General features: G+C 32.3%; 1 protein-coding gene across 1 annotated transcript; it reads left to right on the top strand.

The window, feature by feature from the left end:
* The first annotated feature begins 851 nt into the window (after window positions 1-851).
* On the top strand, window positions 852-3,662 carry LOC145270283 (uncharacterized). The gene has a single exon (XM_080125926.1). The coding sequence runs from the start codon at window positions 852-854 to the stop codon at window positions 3,660-3,662; it is 2,811 nt and encodes a 936-aa protein (XP_079982052.1).
* The last annotated feature ends 18,830 nt before the right edge of the window (window positions 3,663-22,492 follow it).

The following is a 22,492-nucleotide window of genomic DNA, read 5'->3' as shown; positions in this document are numbered from 1 at the left end:
GACACTTGAAAACTAATTCTATTATCGAGAAAAGATAATAGATGTTTTGAACAGAATATTCGCCGCAGGGAAGTTTTCGAAGATACCAGAAAACACCAGAATATACAGCCTCAAGAAATTTCGACCTTGCTGAAAGGACTACGAAAAACGAATTTCCAGGAAAAAGAAAGAAAAAGGGGACTTTTAAACAACACAAACTCAAAAAAATAAAACCCACAAGAAAACGAACTTTATAAATGTTCCTTTCGTAAAAGGGCGCCCAGAAGCTTCCAGTAAGTGATCCCCTCCTTTTTCCCCCCCTTCTTCCTCCTTCTCTATCTCTCTTTCCTTCTATTTCCCTTCACTCTCTCTCCCCCGTTTTGGTTACTACTACAAGACAAGACTCTTGTAAGCCAGATGGACATTTTTGGCAGCCCATAGAGGTCATTACTTTTTCTTTATATATCTTTGTTAATAAATTCTGTTTCTCCTATTTTTTTCTCTTTTTGTTTGTAATTTTTTCCTTCAGTTTCAGAGTTAGTAGTAACGATTAATTGTTTAAGAAGAATTAACTTCCACGGGAAAAAGTGGATAATAAAATTTCTTCACTCTGCCAAAAATTGGTACTCATAGAGTTAATAACTCTGCCAGTTTAGTAAGCTACTCTCTGCTAAACTGGTCTCGGCTTTTTGATGACCGGCTGCTGTCCATCGCGTAGATAGTACCCCCTCCCTCCTTCCTTCTTCTTTGTTTCTGCGTCGGCCATTTTGGCTTCTTGTTCCTTTTTTTACAGGCATTTTTGGCGCCAAAAGGGTAGTGGTTTAGCATTTAGCCGTTGATAGGTTAGAAGGGGCGGGGTTTAGTATTCTAAAATGACTACCTCTCCCACTACCTCAATGTTATTTGAAAAAAGAAAGATTATTAGAGATAAAATCTTAACTGTATTTGAATTTTTAGACTCATTAGATGAAATAAATGAAGTAGGTTATACGTTATATAAAAAGCAGATAGATGATTACATTGCTTCAGTGGATTTATTAGACGAGCAAATTATTAATGCCTATTTAATTGAGGGAACAGAAGATGAGGAGATTAAGGCATTTAATAGGGATTGCGCTCTCCATCGAGTGAAGGTGTTGGAAAAATTGTCTAGACTCAAGCCTTCGGTAGAAGTAAGGGATAGTGCAAATCACAAAGTCTCTCTTATTAAGGAAAAACGTCTGGGGATGACGCCCAAAATTGAATGTCCCAAGTTTAGTGAAAAGGATTTAGAAAACGATATATTAGCCTTCCTTAATTTTCAGCGGGAATTCGAAAATAGCGTAGTGGACTTAGAAAATGACGCCCTGAGGTTAGTTGTGTTGAAAAACCATTTGTCTGGCTACGCCTTTCAACTGGTGCGGCACCTCTCTATATCTGAGGAAAACTATCGCATAGCCACCGACATTCTCGCGTCGGAATTTCTAGATAAGGACAACATTGTGGATTCTGTTTTTTCCCATATATTGGGTATAGAGAAGTTAAGCAACAATTTAGTAGCAAAGAAGTTCTTGAATTCTGTTAAGGCTCAGGTTCACGAATTAAATAGTTCCTTCAGTTTAAATTTCTTGGAGATGAACTCTCCCGGAAACAAGTTGTTAAGTCATATTGTTTTTAGTAAGCTGCCCACTCTTTTTAGGTCTGAGTTGATACATAAAATAGGAAATAATTACCCTTCCCTGGAAGACATACTAGACCACAGTTCGGAAATATTTCGAACGATTGAGTTTTGTAAAAATAAGGAAACATATCCTCGGAAGGTGGCTAGTATACCTAAGAAAACATTTTCCCCTAGGTTCATGGGCTCTCCTGATGCTAAAAAACCTTCCACACTGGAAAATTTTCATATCCAGTCTACTAAGATTGGATTTAAGTGTAATTTTTGCCGAACCAATAACCATAACGGTTATTCCTGCAAGTTTTTTCCTTCTCATGCTGCCCGGTTGAGGAGGTGTAAGGAGATTGGCTTATGTAGCAAGTGCTCGAGCCCTTCTCATGCAGAAGAGTCATGTATTTGCAAGGGTAAGGAGTATGGAATGTGCTGGCTATGTAATAAGAAGGGTCACTGTAGAGTGCTGTGTCCTTCTGATGGGGGTGAATCTACTGCTTCTAATGCTTGTTGGCACTTGAATAGCTCTTCGTTACTGCCTGTTGTTGAGGTTGCCGTCGATAATGGATCTGGTGAAAGTGTATCTTTCAACTGCCTTATCGACACTGGTAGTGAGCGATCCTATTTGTCTGGAAAAATGTTGGATGCCTTTTCTGATATTAATACTCCCATGAGAGATCGTAAGTTTCTGATTAAGACCTTTTTGGGAAAAGAAGTTAAACACTTGAAGGAAGTTAATCTTCAAGTGAGGTTTCCAAATTCATGCCATTCTGTGTTGTTCTTGGTGGATGATGATATGGACCTTTCTTTTCGTGTTCACGGATTGAATTCTGTGGTAGAAGACCTTAAGAAACATCAGGTCAAATTGGCTGCTAATTTCTCGGAGTTGAGAGATGACACTTTGCCTGTATATGGCTTACTGGGTGTGGACGTGCTTAGGTTTTTGGGACCTATGAATTTAAAGGAGTTTAGAGAGGGCCTTGTGTGGGAATTTCCCCAAGGAATAGTTTTGTTTGGTGATCTGGCGGATTTTGGGTCTCCTCCTCCCAAAGACCTGGAAAAGGGGTTGGAATTGAATTATGCTCAAGTCGTCAAGGAACACTCTGTGTGCGACCTCACTCATGTATATTTTACGTTGAACCCCAAGTCTGTGTATACTGATCCGTTCAGTTGTTTTGAGGAGTCTTCTGTTGAGAGGACTGTAGAAAAAATGTTTAGTTTGGAAACCATAGGTATTGTTGATGAGGAATTCAGTGATTTCGATAAGAATATGATTGAGTCCTTTCGCTCCTCCATTCGCTTCATAGATAACTCTTACTATGTCAGTTTGCCTTGGAATGAAGAAAAATTAAAATCGGTGCCTGCTAATCATCAGGTGTCTTTGTCAGTTTTGAATCGCGTATCGAAGAAGCTGACGGAACAAGGGTTGTACGAGGATTATTGTCAGGTCTTCTTAGATCAAGAAAAGGAAGGAATAATTGAAAGGATTGTGGTTACTCCTTCCGATTTTAACAAATATGTATGGATTCCTCATCGACCGGTGATAAAACAGGATTTACAGTGCACGACCAAGATTAGACCGGTCTTCAATTGTTCTTTGAGAACCGGTGGGAAACCTTCTTTAAATAACTGCGCTTATTCTGGTGTCAATATGTGCACTGACATGCTGGATTTGCTTTTGCGGTTTCGGATGAACCAGTATGTTCTACTGGCCGATATTCGGAAGGCCTTTTTAATGATTCGTTTGAATGACCAATGTGACAAAAATAGATTCTGCTTCTTTTTAAGATTGGGTGATGAGTTGATCTGCTTTAGATACAACACTCTTATATTTGGCTTTGTATCCAGTCCTTTCATACTGAGCTACATGGTTCGATATCATGTGGAGAATTACCCTCCTGGTCCTTGCAGGGAGATGCTTTTGGGCCACTTCTATGTGGACAATCTGGTGAAAACTCATAATTCTGCTGAAGTTCTGATGCAGCTGTACTTGGAAGCTGTTTCTGTCATGGGGGAAGGTGGATTTTCCCTGTAGGAATTGCTGTAGCAACAATGAAGTGCTTGCTAAGCGAATGTTGCAGGATAACAGTCTCTCCTCCCACGGTTCTGACACTGAGAAGGTATTGGGCTATTTGTATAACCCCTCCTCTGACAAAATGCGAGTAAGTTCTTGCATTGAAGGAAGATCAGTATCCTCTAAGAGGGATATTTTGTCTGTAAATTCCTCTGTATTTGACCCCCTTGGCTTAATGCTCCCTGTTACTATTAAAGGTAGGATCCTTCTTAGTAAATTGTGGAAGTTGAAGGTATCCTGGGACCAGCCGGTCCCACCCGACATTATGGTTGACTGGGAGAAGTTGTATAAGGATCGGGTACGTATTGGGGAGCTTGAATTCGACCGTTACTCCGTGGCTTCCGATTCTTCAGCCACGTTGATAGTGTTTTGTGATGCCTCGAACCTGGCCTATGGAATCGCGGTATATTTACATCAGCATGGAGAAGCCAGACTGATATTCGCTAAAGCCAGGGTTGTTCCCTCTGTTAAGAGAACCTTACCCACCTTGGAGCTGTTAGCGGTATATTTATGCATGAAGCACATTTCTGTTCTGGTGAAAATACTCCCTTTGGAAGTGCTCAGTTCTGTGATTATCGCTGTAGATGCACAGGTAGTACTGTCCTGGGTTTTATCTGACAATGTCCATACGAAATGTCAATTCACTCGTAACCGGTTAAAAGATGTAAAAGCGATGGTAAAAAATCTTAGTGATAAAGGTTTGACAGTGAAGTTTAAGTATGTGAAGACTGATGACAATCCTGCTGACTTTGTCATGAGGGGTATGTCCCTGAACAAATTTAAAATGATTTTTACTCGTTGGTTATTCGGGCCTGAATGGTTGAGAGGAGATAACTTGATCTGGCCTAGTTATGACCTGAATTGTCTTAATCCGGCTAGCCAGATGTTGATCAGTACAGTTACTGGTTGTGAACCTGTCTTTCAGGGCAGTTATATAATTGAAGTAGAGAGATTTTCTTCGCTGAAGAAGCTCATTGGAGTTTTGATTGCTGTATTCCGATTTATATCAAAAATGAGAGGTATTGTTCTCGACTCTAGTATTAAGGCGAGATTGTACTTGCTCAGAATGACACAAGGACTGTTCCTTTCTAAGGAAAAGGATTATTTGTCTAAGTCTGATGGCGGTGAAGCCCCCCCTTTGGTTTCTAAATTTAATTTATTTTTGGATGATGAAGGATTGATTCGCTCACGAGGTAGAATTGGTAAATCTACTTATTTTTCTGATGCAGTCCTTCATCCTATTCTGCTTCCTAAGTCTTGTCATGTTACAAGTTTGATAATCATGGATTGTCATTTGAAGTGTAAGCATCTGGGAATTGCTACTACGCTTAGCAAAATCAGAATGTTGGGATTTTGGATACCCAAAGCTAGACAAGCTATTAAAACGGTGATATCTTGTTGTGTCGTTTGCAAAAAATATAACACTCTTTCCTTTAGATATCCCAAGGTTACAAATTTGCCTAAGCATCGGGTTAATTTAGTTAAGCCGTTCTTGCACACCGGGATCGATTTTACTGGCCATTTGTGGGTGCATGAAGGTGATGAAACTAAAAAGATGTATATTTTAATCTTCACCTGTTTTAGTGTGCGAGCTATACACTTGGAACTGTTGCCTGATATGACCACTCAGTCTGTGGTTTTGGCATTTTTGAGATTTTTCAATTTTTATGGGGTCCCTTCTCACATTTATTCGGATAATGCAAAGTCCTTTGTGGCGGGTTGTGACCTTGTTAAACAGGTGTATTTGTCTGACGAATGTAGAGGGACAGTTGATGCCCATCTTATCAAACACCAAACGATACCTTTATATTCTGCTTGGTACGGTGCTGTGTGGGAAAGATTAATTCGAGTTGTTAATAGTTGTCTTTTCAAGGTTATAGGACGTAGGAAGTTAAGTTATTTTCAACTTTTGACCGTTCTGTCAGATGTGCAAGGATCTGTTAACGATCGGCCCTTGACCTATCGTTGCTCTGATGACTCTGGCTTGGAGGTGATTACTCCTAATGCCTTTGTGCATCCCTTCCATAAAAACTCTGTGTTTTTGTCCTTAGAAGAAGATTGTTTCCTGAATAACCCCCCTAGTAAAGAAGATCTTATTGAGAGTCTGGGATGTAGAGATGAATTCTTGAATCGTTTTAAAAGGCTATGGTATGAACAATATCTCTTGGGTCTGAGGGAGTTGTCGCAGGATCTTTACCAATCTGATTTTGAAAATATGATTAAGCTGGGTGATGTCGTTTTGATAAAAAAACCCTATGAAGTCTCGTCCTTAATGGTCCTTGGGAAGGGTGGTTAATCTAACTTCTGGATCGGATAGCTTAGTTCGGTCAGCTTTAATCAGGAGTGATGGCAGCACTCAGGAACATTCCTTAAGGAACTTGTGTCCTTTAGAACTTTCCATAACCCACTCTCACCAAGATTCTAACGATGGAGAGGGCAATTCTCTGAGCTCGGGGACTAGTCAGGACAGGGAAAACTTTCAGTCTAGGCCTGTAAGGTCTGTTAAATCTTTAAATGAAAGAAATCCAGAATTGTTGTTTGACGATTTTTTCTTTTTGTCTTTTTTCTTTTTAGGGAGAGTGTGGAAATTATCTTCCACCATCTTTCTTTCCTTTTTCTTTCCTTCTTTTTGCTGCTCTGTTCTTCCTTTCTTCTTAACCCCTTTCCTACCCCTTCCCTAGCTTCCCCCTTTTTTTTTATGTCACCTGACTCCCTTATGCCCGTTGATTGGATGCAACGTTTTCGCGCTAAATTGAGGCACGTGTGTGATATTTTGAATTAAAATAGTCAGTTGTGAACAAGGCTTCGAGGGGACCAGAACGGTCGAACTGTAGGTCTCGGATAAAAAGGGACGCCTGGAATTTACTAAGGCGTTGTACAACTCTGTCTTGACGAGACATTAAATTCGTTGAAAAGAAGCACCAAGTTTTCTAAGACACTTGAAAACTAATATCATTATCCAGAAAAGATAATAGAAGTTGAAAAGGAGAATCTAGTTTTCTAAGACACTTGAAAACTAATATTATTATCGAGAAGATAATAGAAGTTGAAAAGAAGAATCTAGTTTTCTAAGACACTTGAAAACTAATACTATTATCGAGAGAAGATAATAGAAGTTGAAAAGAAGAATCTAGTTTTCTAAGACACTTGAAAACTAATTCTATTATCGAGAAAAGATAATAGATGTTTTGAACAGAATATTCGCCGCAGGGAAGTTTTCGAAGATACCAGAAAACACCAGAATATACAGCCTCAAGAAATTTCGACCTTGCTGAAAGGACTACGAAAAACGAATTTCCAGGAAAAAGAAAGAAAAAGGGAACTTTTAAACAACACAAACTCAAAAAAATAAAACCCACAAGAAAACGAACTTTCTAAATGTTCCTTTCGTAAAAGGGCGCCCAGAAGCTTCCAGTAAGTGATCCCCTCTTTTTTCCCCCCTTCTTCCTCCTTCTCTATCTCTCTTTCCTTCTATTTCCCTTCACTCTCTCTCCCCCGTTTTGGTTACTACTACAAGACAAGACTCTTGTAAGCCAGATGGACATTTTTGGCAGCCCATAGAGGTCATTACTTTTTCTTTATATATCTTTGTTAATAAATTCTGTTTCTCCTATTTTTTTCTCTTTTTGTTTGTAATTTTTTCCTTCAGTTTCAGAGTTAGTAGTAACGATTAATTGTTTAAGAAGAATTAACTTCCACGGGACAAAGTGGATAATAAAATTTCTTCACGATAGCTGAAAAGGAAATTGTGATTTTAACAAACAACTTTTCTTTTTGAAGCTGTGGCGACTTTTTTTTTCTGTTACAAATCTTCCCATAACATTTATTAATTAATTTTAAAAAAGTAGTAAAAAAGAAACATAGTCGGAAAATTCCATTTGTTTTGTAATGTTTGTAATGGAATTTTAGCTTAAAGACTAATATTTAAAAAAAAAAATAGAATCTCACGATAATATTTACGTTTCAATAAAAATGTAGTTGACTCCCCCCTCCCCCTAAAAAAACTAGAAAAAATTGCCGCAACTTTCTTTTTCAAATGTTTTTTATCAAAAGAAAATCTCGTTGGTTTTAGCGTCGTAAATTGTGCCATGAAAACAGAAACGATTCTCTTAATAGTCGCTTAAAGATTACGTTTTGTATTATTAATGTTATCAACTTTGTTAGATTTAAAAAAAAAAAACGCTGCAGTTTTTTTCTTAATAATTTGTACTTAATAAAAATATCGTTGGTTTTAACATCCTAAATTATAAGATGAAAAAGTAATTCCTCTACAATTATTGTTGCATTTTAATTTTTTGTAATGTAGTCGAAAAAAAATGATTCTCTTAATTTTGTTTTATTAATGTCATTTTGTTTTATTAATGTTATTTTGTTTTATTAATGTTATTTTGTTTTATTAATGTTATTTTGTTTTATTAATGTCATTTTGTTTTATTAATGTTATCAACGTGTTAGATTTTTTTAAAAATTCGTCTCAGCTTTTTTTCTTTTTTTTTTTTTTTGATGTTTTGATTTAATAAAAAATATCGTTAGTAGTGACGTCCTAAATTATGAGATGAAAAAATGAACGAATCTCTTAGAAAAATGGAGTTGTCTCCCTCCGCACAATGACCTTGTATAAAAAAGCGCCCATTTACATTAATTATCAGTGTGGTTTCGCCTAAAAAAAGGGAACTGTGCTATATTATCGATATTTTATAGGAGATTACCTTAAAAACTTCAATTTATATTAATTAAAAACTACTTCATGAGATCAACAGAAATGCTTCAAGCAGTTGGTGTTTATTTTTTTCTAACATTAAAAATAATAAATAATGGGAAAACTTTTCAAAGCACATTAATTATCCCCGCGGTTTGCCTAAAATAACCATCTTACCAAAACCAGAAACTATCCGTTATTATCGATGATGTCGTCACAAATATTACTTTTTAAAGCATATTTTATATCATTAATAAAAAACTACTTCATGAGATCAACAGAAATGCTTCAAGGAGTCGGTGTTTATTTTTTCTAACATTAAAAATAATAAACGATAGTAAAACTTGCGGTGAATGCGCAGTTTTACGGTTCTTGTGAACTGAAAAAGAGAATTTAAATTTCATTTCGTTTTAAATTCTTATAATCTTTAACATTACGTCCACCTCATCGTTCACATTCGACATGTAAACTTTATAGGTTTTTGTGTATGCTGAAAAGGTTCTGCGCGTTTAATCCGAAAGCCGTTCTTAACATGGGAATGTTAGGGGTGTTTATTCCGAATGTCGTTCTTAACATGGGACGTTGGAGTGGTTATTTGTTGTAAGTTTACCCGAAAACAGTAGTAACAGAAATGCTTCATGAAGTTGTTTTTTTCATGTGACATAATAAATTATATTAATATGTGTCTTTTTTTCATATTACATTAAAAATAATAAATTATATTAATATGTGTCTTTTTTTTCATATTACATTAAAAATAATAAATTATACCAACATGTCTTTTTTTCATATTACATTAAAAACAATAAATTATTTAATGTGTCTGTTTTCGTTATTACATTAAACATAATAAATAATATTAATATGTTTTTTATATTACATTAAAATGATAAATGATATTAATATGTTTTTTCATATTATATTAAAAATAATAAATTATATTAATGTGTTTTTTTCATATTACATTAAAAAATAATAAATTATATTGATATGTGTTTTCATATTACATTAAAAATAATAAATTATATTAATATGTGTCTTTTTTCGTTATTACATTAAAAATAATAAATGATATTAATATGTTTTTCTTCATATTACATTAAAAAATAATAAATTATATTGATATGTGTTTTTTCATATTACATTAAAAATAATAAATCATATTAATATGTGTCTTTTTTATATTACATTAAAAATAATAAATTTTATTAATATGTGTCTTTTTTCCGTTATGACATTAAAAATAATAAACGATATTAATATGTGTGCACGCTGTTTATATACGTGTTTTCCTTCTGTCGTCACAAATATAACTTTTAAAAGCATATTTTATATAATTTACATTAATTATCAGCGTGGGTCGCCTAAAATAACTGTCCAACCAAATCAAGGAAGAGTGCCCCCCCCCCGACGACGTCCACGATGACGAAGACGTGCGGCGCTAGACTCGACTACACTTGTTTAGATGCCGCCTTTATATCCGTCGGAACAATTACGCAGCCTTACAGTAAAGATTGCCTTAAATAACTTTAATTTATATTAATCAAAAACTATTTCCTGCGATAAACATGTAACAAAAAAGAAAAAGAATTTATTGGCATTTTTAAATGCCGCTCAACTTAGACAACTCGTGATTTTTTTTATTCATTTTTGTTTCACCCTACTTCGATATACCGTATGTGAACCGTATCATCAACCGTTGTCATTTCATACAATTATGAATTATACATCGATTTTTTATACTGTAAATCAATCCAACGATATAATCAAGATTTTATTGCTATCTTATACATTCCAAACGAGATATTTTAAAGTTTCTAGGGAATAGTCCCTCGCTGTTATGGAGATGAGGCTTGTGTTGCCTTTTATGAGCCATACTTGTGTCGCTTGCATCCCTGCTTGGACTTTCCAACTCCCTTATCTTATTTCCATTCTTGTCTTTTGTCTATATCGATTTCTGTCTTTTTGGTTGGTAATTCCCTCTAAAAATAAAATTGACACTCATGAAAATAGACGAAATAAAAATTATTTGGTAAAAATGCCTCCCACGCCACACAAGAAATGTTAACGTTATACAAAAATGCAAAATAAAAAAAAAACTAATACATTTTGTAAATCCTTACAATCGAACTCAGTGTAGATCACACCCCCCTTAATTTTTTTTATCATTACATTTAAACAATTATTAAAAAATATAAAGGAATTCTAAATAGTAAATAGCTACCCTGTTGTTCTTGGCCTTCGGGCCGGGATCAAATTGTAGTATCTGTTCTGCAGATGCTGAACTTAAGGTAATTTGTCCCAGTCAATGGAGGGGAAACCCTATATACTGGGGCAATTTACTACTTTTGGACCCAACCAGAGTATCCCTTTTGCCTTTTTTTCGGGGAGCTGGTTTACCCCCATATAAAAACGACCTTGTGTCACATTTTATTTGGGGGAAAGCAATTAAATACTAATAGAAAATAGCTAGGATCCCAGTCAATGGGACAATTATTATTTTTGGACCAATAATAATAATAATAATAATGTAAATAGCTAGGATTTTAAAAATTGGGGATCACTTTTCGATATAAATTTAACGTAAAATGAATACCCCTTTTAGCAGTCACCGAGACACTGAATAGATTACAGTTTTTAATTAGTGTGGTTGAATAGGTGAATGGGTGACTTATATCGGTTTTTGCTTAATGGTTATTTAAAAACGTATCGGCTATACTCCCCCTCGAAAAAGAAAGAAAACAAAATGTGGCACAAGCATTCTCTCCTCTTTTCTTATGCCATAAAATTTAGACACTACGAACGATTACATGTCTTGTTGATCACTAACTGGCCACGATGTGGATGCGCATTTTACATTAAATTCATCTTGGTAAATGATCACACACTCTAACATTTTAATTATTTATTTTTTATCAATTATTTCTTTGCGGATATTTTTAGTCTTTTGAAATATAATAACAAAAAATAAAGTAGATTTTGAAGTCGTAGATGATAAACTATACTGTGTAAATTGTAAAAAATTATCGATTTTTTTTCAACATTAAGTTTCTGCTAATTTATGATGACCAATATAAATGGGTTCTCATTTTATGTAAACTTTATAAAACCATTAGCACCTATTCTAAAATAGTAATAATTGGATAAAATATCACAAATCAAACATTATCCTCTTGATCCGTATAGACAGAAAAAGAATTGTATAAAATATTCAAACAATTAAATATCGAAAACCAGTTTTTGACCAACTTTGAATAAAATTATTTTTATGGTAAATTATTTAGTTTATGGTAAACATTATTATTTTCTCAGAAATCACATAATTTTTACTTAAGTAAACAAATTTTGACAGAAATCCAAATGTCAGATGAACAATTTACTTAAAATAAATACATTTTGACAGAAATCAAAATGTCAGATGAACATTTTACTTAAAATAAATACATTTTGACAGAAATCCAAATGTCAGATGAACATTTTACTTAAAATAAATACATTTTGAAGTAAAAACAAATATCGGAATGAATATAGAATTTTTTAAAATCTAAATTCATAAATGTTATTCACATTTATTATAAAGCACGATGGAATCAATAGATTTTTTTTAATCTAAAATTCATAAATTTTATTCACATTTATTATAAAACATGATGGAATCAATATATTTTTTTAAATGTAAAATTCATAAATTTTATTCACATTTATTATAAAACACGATGGAATCAATAGAATTTTTAAAAGATTCATAAATTTTATTCACATTTATTATAAAACCCGATGGAATCAATATATTTTTTTAATCTGAAATTCATAAATTTTATTCACATTTATTATAAAACACGATGGAATCAATAGATTTTTTATTAGATTGCAAGAAATAAAAATATCTTTTTAATATTTGAGATTATTTTACAACATATAGAATGGTATTGTTTAAATGTCTAAAAAACAAACAAACTTACATTTCATTACAAGAATTCAATTAAAAAAGTGAAATTTGTTTTGTTTTTAATAAATCGATAAAACTTTTGTTTTGTGTGTCCAATGCATTAACAAATAAAACATGAAAATATAAAAGATTGGAAAGTTGTCAATTCTAGTTTTTTTCGTACTTTCAATCTGTTTTCTAGTTTTTTTAATTTTTATTCTGGAACTTATCCACATTTTTTCCATTCCAGATGTTATATTCGATTCTAGATGTTATCAGAATTTCTGGCTTATTTTTCATTTCTTCTAGGATCCAATTGGTCTGCAAGTCACTAGATCCCTTATCTTCAAACAGGGGCTTCTAATACTCTTCTAGGTCTTGCTTTTTTAGTAACTTTTCCACAGTGATTTTCTCTCTTATAAGTTTCTATAGAAAAGCATTGCATTACTTCTGAAGAGATTATTATATTTGTTCTCCTTTGGGCAAGTGCTTGTATCTTGCCTTCTATTTTGTCCTCTAGTTGTTTTGCAACTTTTTCCATCTCTTCTATTTTACATTAGAAACTGAGCCGGCAGATGATATTCTTTAATCGCCATGCTGATGTAATATTTTTTGCTTCGGACTTGCATTGTTTTTCGAATTGAGGACATCTTTTTTTCTGTAGACTCCTGCAGAATATGTGATTTGATTCAGCTCATCCGTGATTTGATATTTGAAGCTCGGATTTTTGGCAGTTTCATGCCCCTAAGTTCTTCATCCGATGCCATTTCTTCATCATCTAGTTATAGTGGTGGGAAACCTGACGGGTCGCCACTTTGTATAGTGAAGAACTGTGAGTTGCTTCAATGGGTTCAGTGCGAGTTTTCATGTGTCACTAATTATGATTTTACAGAACAAGAATATCCACACACTTAACAAGCATGTGGCTTTGCCCCAGTGTCAGTTCTCGTATGTGTTAATAATGTTAATTTTGTAGAACAATAATATCCAGTGTCAGTTCTCATATGTGTTAATAACGTTGATTTTGTAAAACAATAATATCCAGTGTCAGTTCTCATATGTGTTAATAACGTTGCTTTTGTAGAACAATAATATCCAGTGTAAGTTCTCATATGTGTTAATAACGTTGATTTTGTAGAACAATAATATCCAGTGTAAGTTCTCATATGTGTTAATAACGTTGCTTTTGTAGAACAATTACATCCAGTGTCAGTTCTCATATGTGTTAATAACGTTGATTTTGTAGAACAATAATATCCAGTGTCAGTTCTCATATGTGTTAATAACGTTGCTTTTGTAGAACAATAATATCCAGTGTAAGTTCTCATATGTGTTAATAACGTTGATTTTGTAGAACAATAATATCCAGTGTAAGTTCTCATATGTGTTAATAACGTTGCTTTTGTAGAACAATAATATCCAGTGTAAGTTCTCATATGTGTTAATAACGTTGATTTTGTAGAACAATAATATCCAGTGTAAGTTCTCATATGTGTTAATAACGTTGCTTTTGTAGAACAATTACATCCAGTGTCAGTTCTCATATGTGTTAATTACGTTGATTTTGTAGAACAATTATATCCAGTGCCAGTTCTCATATGTGTCAATTACGTTGATTTTGTAGAAAAATAATATCCAGTGTCAGTTCTCATATGTGTTAATAACGTTGATTTTGTAGAACAATAATATCCAGTGTCAGTTCTCATATGTGTTAATAACGTTGATTTTGTAGAACAATAATATCCAATGTCAGTTCTCATATGTGTCAATAACGTTGATTTTGTAGAACAATAATATCCAGTGCCAGTTCTCATATGTTTTAATAACGTTGATTTTGTAGAACAATAATATCCAGTGTCAGTTCTCATATGTTTCAATAATGTTGATTTTGTAGAACAATAATATCCAGTGTCAGTTCTCATATGTGTTAATAACGTTGATTTTGTAGAACAATAATATCCAGTGTCAGTTCTCATGTGTTAATAACGTTGATTTTGTAGAACAATCATATCCAGTGTCAGTTCTCACATGTGTTACTTACGATGATTTTGTAGAACAATAATGCCCAGTGTCAGTTCTCATATGTGTTAATAACGTCGATTTTGTAGAACAATAATATCCAGTGTCAGTTCTCATATGTGTCAATAACGTTGCTTTTGTAGAAAATTAATATCCAGTGTCAGTTCTCATATGTGTTAATAACGTTGATTTTGTAGAACAATAATATCCAGTGTCAGTTCCAATGTGTTAATAACGTTGATTTTTTAGAACAATAATATCCAGTGTCAGTTCTCATATGTGTCAATAACGTTTATTTTGTAGAACAATAATATCCAGTGTCAGTTCTCATATGTGTAAATAACGTTGATTTTTTAGAACAATAATATCCAGTGACAGTTCTCACATGTGTTAATAACGATGATTTTGTAGAACAATAATATCCAGTGTCAGTTCTCATATGTGTTAATAACGTTGCTTTTGTAGAACAATAATATCCAGTGTCAGTTCTACGTGTTAATAACGTTGATTTTTTAGAACAATAATATCCAATGTCAGTTCTCATATGTGTTAATAACGTTGATTTTGTAGAACAATAATATCCTGTGCCAGTTCTCATATGTGTCAATTACGTTGATTTTGTAGAACATTAATATCCAGTGTCAGTTCTCATATGTGTTAATAACGTTGATTTTGTAGAACATTAATATCCAGTGTCAGTTCTCATATATGTTAATAACGTTGATTTTGTAGAACAATAATATCCGGTGTCAGTTCTCATATGTGTTAATAACGTTGATTTTGTAGAACATTAATATCCAGTGTCAGTTCTCATATGTGTTAATAACGTTGATTTTGTAGAACATTAATATCCAGTGTCAGTTCTCATATATGTTAATAACGTTGATTTTGTAGAACAATAATATCCGGTGTCAGTTCTCATATGTGTTAATAACGTTGATTTTGTAGAACAATAATATCCAGTGTCAGTTCTCATATGTGTTAATAACGTTGATTTTGTAGAACAATAATATCCACACACGGGACAGACTGTTCAGTTTGATCAACTAAGACTGGTGGTGTGGTTCTGAAAATTATTCAAAACTTCACAAGAATGTGGGTTTTCCGTTTTTTGTTTTATTTTACTTCGTTAGAAGATCTCAGAAATCAGGGGACCCACTACCCGGGGCTAACACTTGAAGTCTATATGAGATACATAGATATTCGAATATTCCATTTAAGTGCTACTGCATTCTCATATATCTAACTGATTTGGCAGAACAAGAATATCTACAAACTTCACAATAATGTGTTTTTTGTCAGTGTGCGTTCGCATATGTATTGCTAACGTTGATTTAATAGAACAAGAATATCCACACACCTCACAATAATATGGCTTTTTGCTTTATTTTACTTCAGTCAAAGTTCTCAGAAACCAAGGGGTCCACAACCAGGGGCTTATTGTGCATTCTCATATGTCTAACTAAGGTTGCCTTTTTAGAATAAGAATATCCACAAACTTCACAGGAATATGGCTTTTCGCCAGTGTGCGTTCGCATATGTGTTATTAATGTTGATTTAATAGAAAAAGAATATCCACAAACTTCACAAGAATATGGCTTTTCGCCAGTGTGCGTTCGCATATGTTCCACTAACTGTGATTTTGTTGAACAAGAATATCCACAAACTTCACAGGAATATGGTTTTTCGCCGGTGTGCGTTCGCATATGTACCGTTAATGTGTATTTAATAGAACAAGAATATCCACACACTTCACAAGAATATGGCTTTTCGCCAGTGTGAGTTCGCATATGTTTCACTAAATGTGATTTTGTAGAACAAGAATATCCACAAACTTCACAAGAATGTGGTTTTTCGCCAGTGTGCGTTCGCATATGTCTAACTAAGCTTTGTTTTGTAGAACAAGAATATCCACAAACTTCACAAGAATATGGCTTTTCGCCAGTGTGAGTTCGCATATGTTCCACTAAATGTGATTTTGCAGGAAAAGAATAACCACACACTTCACAAGAATGTGGTTTTTCGCCAGTGTGCGTTCTCATATGCATAACTAAGCTAGATTTTTGAGAACAAGAATATTCACACACTTCACAAGAATATGGCTTTTTGCCAGTGTGACTTCGCTTATTTTTCACTAAATTTGATTTTGTAGAACAAGAATATGCACAAACTACACAAGAATGTGTTTTTTTGCTGGTGTGCGTACTCATATATTTAACTAAGCCACTATGAGTGCGCATATGTTCCACTAAATGTGATTTTGCAGGACAACAATATCCACACACTTTACAAGAATGTGGTTTTTCGCCAGTGTGCGTTCTCATATGTCTAACTAAGCTTGATTTTTGAGAACAAGCATATCCACACACTTCACAAGTATATGGCTTTTCGCCAGTGTGAGTTCGCATATGTCCCACTAAATGTGATTTTTGAGAGCAAGAATACCCACAAACTTCACAAGAATATTTTTTTTTGCCAATGTGCCTTCCCATATTATCGCTAACGTTGATTTAGTAAAACAAGAATATCCACACACTTCACAAGAATGTGGCTTATTGCCAGTTTGAGTTCGGATATGTTTCACTAAATTTGATTTTTCAAAATAAGAATATCCACACACTTCACTAGAATGTGGATTTCCCTTTTTTGTTTTATTTTACTGCAGTCGAAGTTTTCAGAATTCAAGGGGCCTACGACCTGGGGCTAACAAGTGAAGTCTCTATGAGATACATAGATATTCGAATGTTCCTTTAAAGTTCTTTATCTCTCAAGCACTAGTAAAGAAATTGAGAACATAATTTTCCTTTCCCAATTAACCATTTTAATACGTTGTAGTATATATTTCATGTGGGTATCATTGTCTAATTGGATTCCAGGACAAGAATTTTTCTAGACAGTTTATTTCGCCAGTGTGAGTTCTCATATGTATCACTAATTTTGATTTTGTAGTACAGGAATATCCATACACTTTCCAAGAATATGGCTTTCACCAGAATGAGTTCGCATATGTATCCCTAAGGTTGATTTACTTGAACAAGAATAGCCACACAGCATACAAGAATGTGGCTTGTCCCCAGTGTGAGTTCTCACGTTTCACTAGAGTTGATTATCAGCAGAATATCCACACACTTGACAAGAATGTTGCTTTTCGCATATGTTTCACTAAATATGATTTTGCAGAACAAGAATATCCACAAACTTCACAAGAATGTGTTTTTTCGCCAATGTGAGTTCTCATATGTATCACTGATTTTGATTTTGTAGAACAAGAATATTCACACACTTCACAAGAATATGTCTTTCACCAGAATTAGTTCGCATATGTATCCCTAAGTTTGATTTCCTCGAACAAGAATAGACACACAGCTTACAAGAATGTGGCTTGTCCCCAGTGTGAGACCTCACGTTTCATTAGAGTTGATTATCAGCAGAAGAATGTTCACACACTTCACAAGAATATGGCTTTTCCCCAGACTTAATTTTCATATGGTTCACTAATTTTATTTCGTAGAATAAGAATATCCAAACACTTCCTATGAATGTGGCTTTTCCCTAGTTATCATTTAATTTGTGAGAACAAGAATATCCATACATTTCACAAGTATGTGGCATTTACTCTATGAATTGCATATTTCACTAAAATTGATCATAGAACAAGATTATCGTAGTTTTGAATATATCATTTTACTTTCGTATTTAATTCTAAATTTATATGAAATTCTTATGAAGATTACAGAAAGTGAACCTGCTTCATAAGAATATAACATACATTGCTGCTCCTGCTTTTCTTCATACAAGTGAGCAATTGTTGAGAGAATGTTAAAAATAAATTATGTGTGATGAAACAGGAACATCTGTAAATAAAAATAAAATTGTAAATCACATATTAGTTTTGTTTTTATTATGATAAGATAAAACACATTTTAAACGTTTATATAAATAGAGTAAAACAAAGTTTATAATAAAAAATGAAAAAATTCAATTGTTTTTATCATCAGTCACATGTTAGCTTTTGCTTGTTGTAAATATGACAGGATGGAACTCACAAATGAGTTACAGTTTATTGAAACCCTCGTATGAAACAGAATCAAAATGAGCAAATATTTCCTTACTTAGCAAAGAACTAGATGATACAGTCATTGCTAAGGATATGGTATAGAGACAATTATCTCTATAACTTGTACACAATTTGCATTTTAGCGAGAAAACATTAAAGCATTAATATATATATATATATATATATATATATATATATATATATATATATATATATATATATATATATATATCGTCAAAGAATGAGAGTTCAATATAGAAACGTTGTTTTTAATATGAATAAATTTGAATGGCGGTTGTGTTCAAACAATTGAAAATACAACGCATGGCTCTATGCAGATTCTTTGACATTATTCTCGTGTTACCTGCACACAGTTTAAACAAGTCAAAATACAACCTATCGATACAAACTAATTTGTACTTTCAACAAACACTTTCATAAACAAAACATGCACTTTCAAGTATAAACAAAAAACAAAACAAAACTCAAAATACAAATAATAGAGTTAATGTTTACAAGCTGGGTAAGTTTTTTGAGGTTTAACGCATTTTGAAGCGTTTATTCACTTTGAAAAACAATTACTCTCAGGTTTTTCATAAAAACAATAACAAGTGTCTAACATGAGGCAGTCAGCTGTGAATCTCGATAATAATTCACAAATCGAAATTAAACAAATTGCTCATAGAAAGCCACCCAATAATTGTCACGGTGACACATTTTGCAATATTTGTTTAAATGGTATCTTTTGTTTATTAAATTGTTAGGTGAAAGTACACAATAGTTAACAACACTAAAGTTTTATGATGAATATTTTTGAGATGAGGATCAATAATTATTTTTGTTATATTATTTAGACTCTTAATCTCATCTTGGTTGGTTTTTTTCACAAAACGTTTCAGCCGATGCACCCTCCGAAAATCTTCAGGTGTAGTCACACTGGGTGAAGCATTTTTTTTTTTTGCTTTCCCAACGAACATAGTTCTTAGAAATTCAAGACGAAATTAGCACAAAATTCTTTTTTCTTTTTAATAAATCCGAGTCCATATATATATATATATATATATATATATATATATATATATATATATATATATATATATATATATATATATATATAAAGGAATATATATTTTTGAGAAAAGGATTGAGTTTTTTTCTATTATTTAGATTATAATTCCCATCTTATTTGCTTTTTTCCACACATTGAAAAAAACAACATTTTTCACTAAATCCAATGCGAATACCCCTGAAGATAGTCGGAGGTTACATCGACCAAAACACAACCAAAATAATATTAATATTCCAATTAAAACAAAAAATAATCCTAAAATCAAGGTGTTTCCTATCGCTTTCTCCTATCAAAATAATGAGATGAGGATTGGTATTATTGTTGTTGTATTATTTAGACTATTAATCTCATCTTGGTTGTTTTTTTTTCCAAAACGTTTCAGCCGATGCACTCTCCGAAAATCTTCAGGTGTAGTCACACTAGGTGTAGCGAATTTTTTTTTTTTTTTGCTTTCCCAACGAACATAGTCATTACAAATTCAAGACGAAATTAGCACCAGGTCTTTTTTCTTTTTAATAAATTCGAGTCCATTTATATATATATATATATATATATATATATATATATATATATATATATAAGGAATATATATTTTTGAGAAAAGGATTGAGTTTTTTCTATTATTTAGATTATAATTCCCATCTTATTTTCTTTTTTCCACACATTGAAACTAAAAACAACATTTTTCACTAAATCCAATGCAAATACACCTAAAGATAGTCGGAGGTTACATCGGCCGAAACGTTGTGGAAAAACACAACCAAGATAAGATTAATATCCCCAATAAAACAAAAAATATTTCTAATCCTAAAATCAAGGTTTTTCCTATCGCTCTCTCCTACCACAAAAATTAGAAACTGTGACGGATTGTATGTCTCGTTGACTGCGATCTGGCCATGAAGTGTGTGCTAATTTCACATTAAATTTATATAACAAAGTCTTAAATATTTATAATTTTTGTTTATAATTCTATTTTTCGGGATATTTTTTATGGCTTTCCAGACAAAAAGGCAAGCAAACAATAGATTTTGATTTTTTAAGAACTACATCGCCTTCAATTGTAAATATTAAGTAAATTTTTATCACATGCGCCAGTGTATTATAAACACCCCAACCTCACTATGTTAAAAACGGTTTTCAGAATAAACACCACCTAACATTGAAAGCCGTTCTTAACATGGAGTGGTTGTGGAAGTGTTTATACTACGCTGGGGCAGGTCGTAAAACATACCATTTTTTCTATATTAAGTTTCTGCTAATTCGCCAATAAATTTTACATTAAATTTATATAACAAAGTCTTAAATATTCATAATTATTGTTTTTAATTCTATTTTTCGGGATATTTTTAATGGCTTTTCAAACGTAATGCCAAACAAAAAATAGATTTTGATTTTTTTTTTAGCATTAAAACTATGTTGGCTTCGATTATAAATATTTACCAATTACTTTTTTGTATATTATATTTCTGTTTATTGTTGATGGCCCATAAATGGGTGCTCATTTTTATGTAATCTTTATTAAAGAATGTGATCCCCATTCCAAACCCTCAAATATTGTTTCTATATTCAATTTCTGCTAATTGGTCAATAAATGTTTATTTTTATGTTATGTAAACTTTATAAAAGAAACTGTTACCCATTATGAAATGTAAATGTTGGATAAAATATCAACATTCAAACGGAATTCTCTAGCTGCATAATAGTTAAGTGTAGGCAGAAAAGATTTTTAAAAATATTAAAAGAACTTGATAAAAGCAAACTATGGAAGACCAAACTATGGAAGACCAAACAAGACAAAAAAATTATTTTTTAGTGACGAAAATTTTAATGTATTATTATGCTGAGGCTGGCCAGTACAAGATGAGTAACCATTTCTATGAGTTTGGTTTTTAATGTGTATGTGTGAGGGAGCCAGGCTCTCCAAAATGAGGGGAGCAATTTAAAGCAGAATAAAAAAAAATATTTCAGCGCGTTTGGTCCACCATAGTCGAAAGGCGGCAAACGTTTTCAAACGGGATCGAAAAAATGATGATATTCGTAACACAAATGGCACAATGTTTATCGTTTTTTTTGTATCGATTCTTCAAAGCATGCCCTATTTAATAAGGGTCATGCATTATTCGGCTCGCTAATAAAAATTGTTAATTTCTTTATCAAATATTTTAAAATGGCTTTTTTCGTATAAATATTTTAAAAAAAAATTTGTTTTGCTTAACTTAAATTAATTATTTTACTTAACATATTCACCGAATTTCACTCTTCAAAACTCAATAGCGGGATAATTAAACACAATCGAAGTTCTGATATTCAGACGTCAAAATAAGGTATGCAAACATTTTTTAATCTATAATTCTGTCCCTTACAACAACACAATATGTTGTGTTCAGTTTCAGATGATTATTTTAAGCATATTTGGAACCCCCTCAAACAAGGGGGGGGGGGGTTGCAAGCAGATATACATATATATATATACATATATATATACATATATATATATACATATATATATACATATACATATATATATATGCATATATATATACATATATGTATACATATATATACACATATATACATATATGTATACATATATATACACATATATATATACACATATATATACATATATATATATACATATATATACATATATATACATATTTATACATATATATATACATATTTATACATATATATACACATATATATACATATATATATATATATATATATATACATATATATATATACATATATATACATATTTATACATATATATATACATATTTATACATATATATATACATATTTATACATATATATATATACATATACATATATATATATACATATATATATATGTATATATATATCCATATATATATATATATATACATATATATACATATATATACATATATATATATCCATATATATATATATACATATATATATTTATACATATATATATATATATCGTTTATGAATATATATATATATGTAGTTTATGAAAAATTTA

Source organism: Euprymna scolopes, chromosome 46 (assembly GCF_053919585.1).
Source record: "Euprymna scolopes isolate OS-2025 chromosome 46, ASM5391958v1, whole genome shotgun sequence".
Taxonomy (NCBI): Eukaryota; Metazoa; Mollusca; class Cephalopoda; order Sepiida; family Sepiolidae; genus Euprymna; species Euprymna scolopes.
This window is presented reverse-complemented; position numbering and strand designations above follow the sequence as displayed.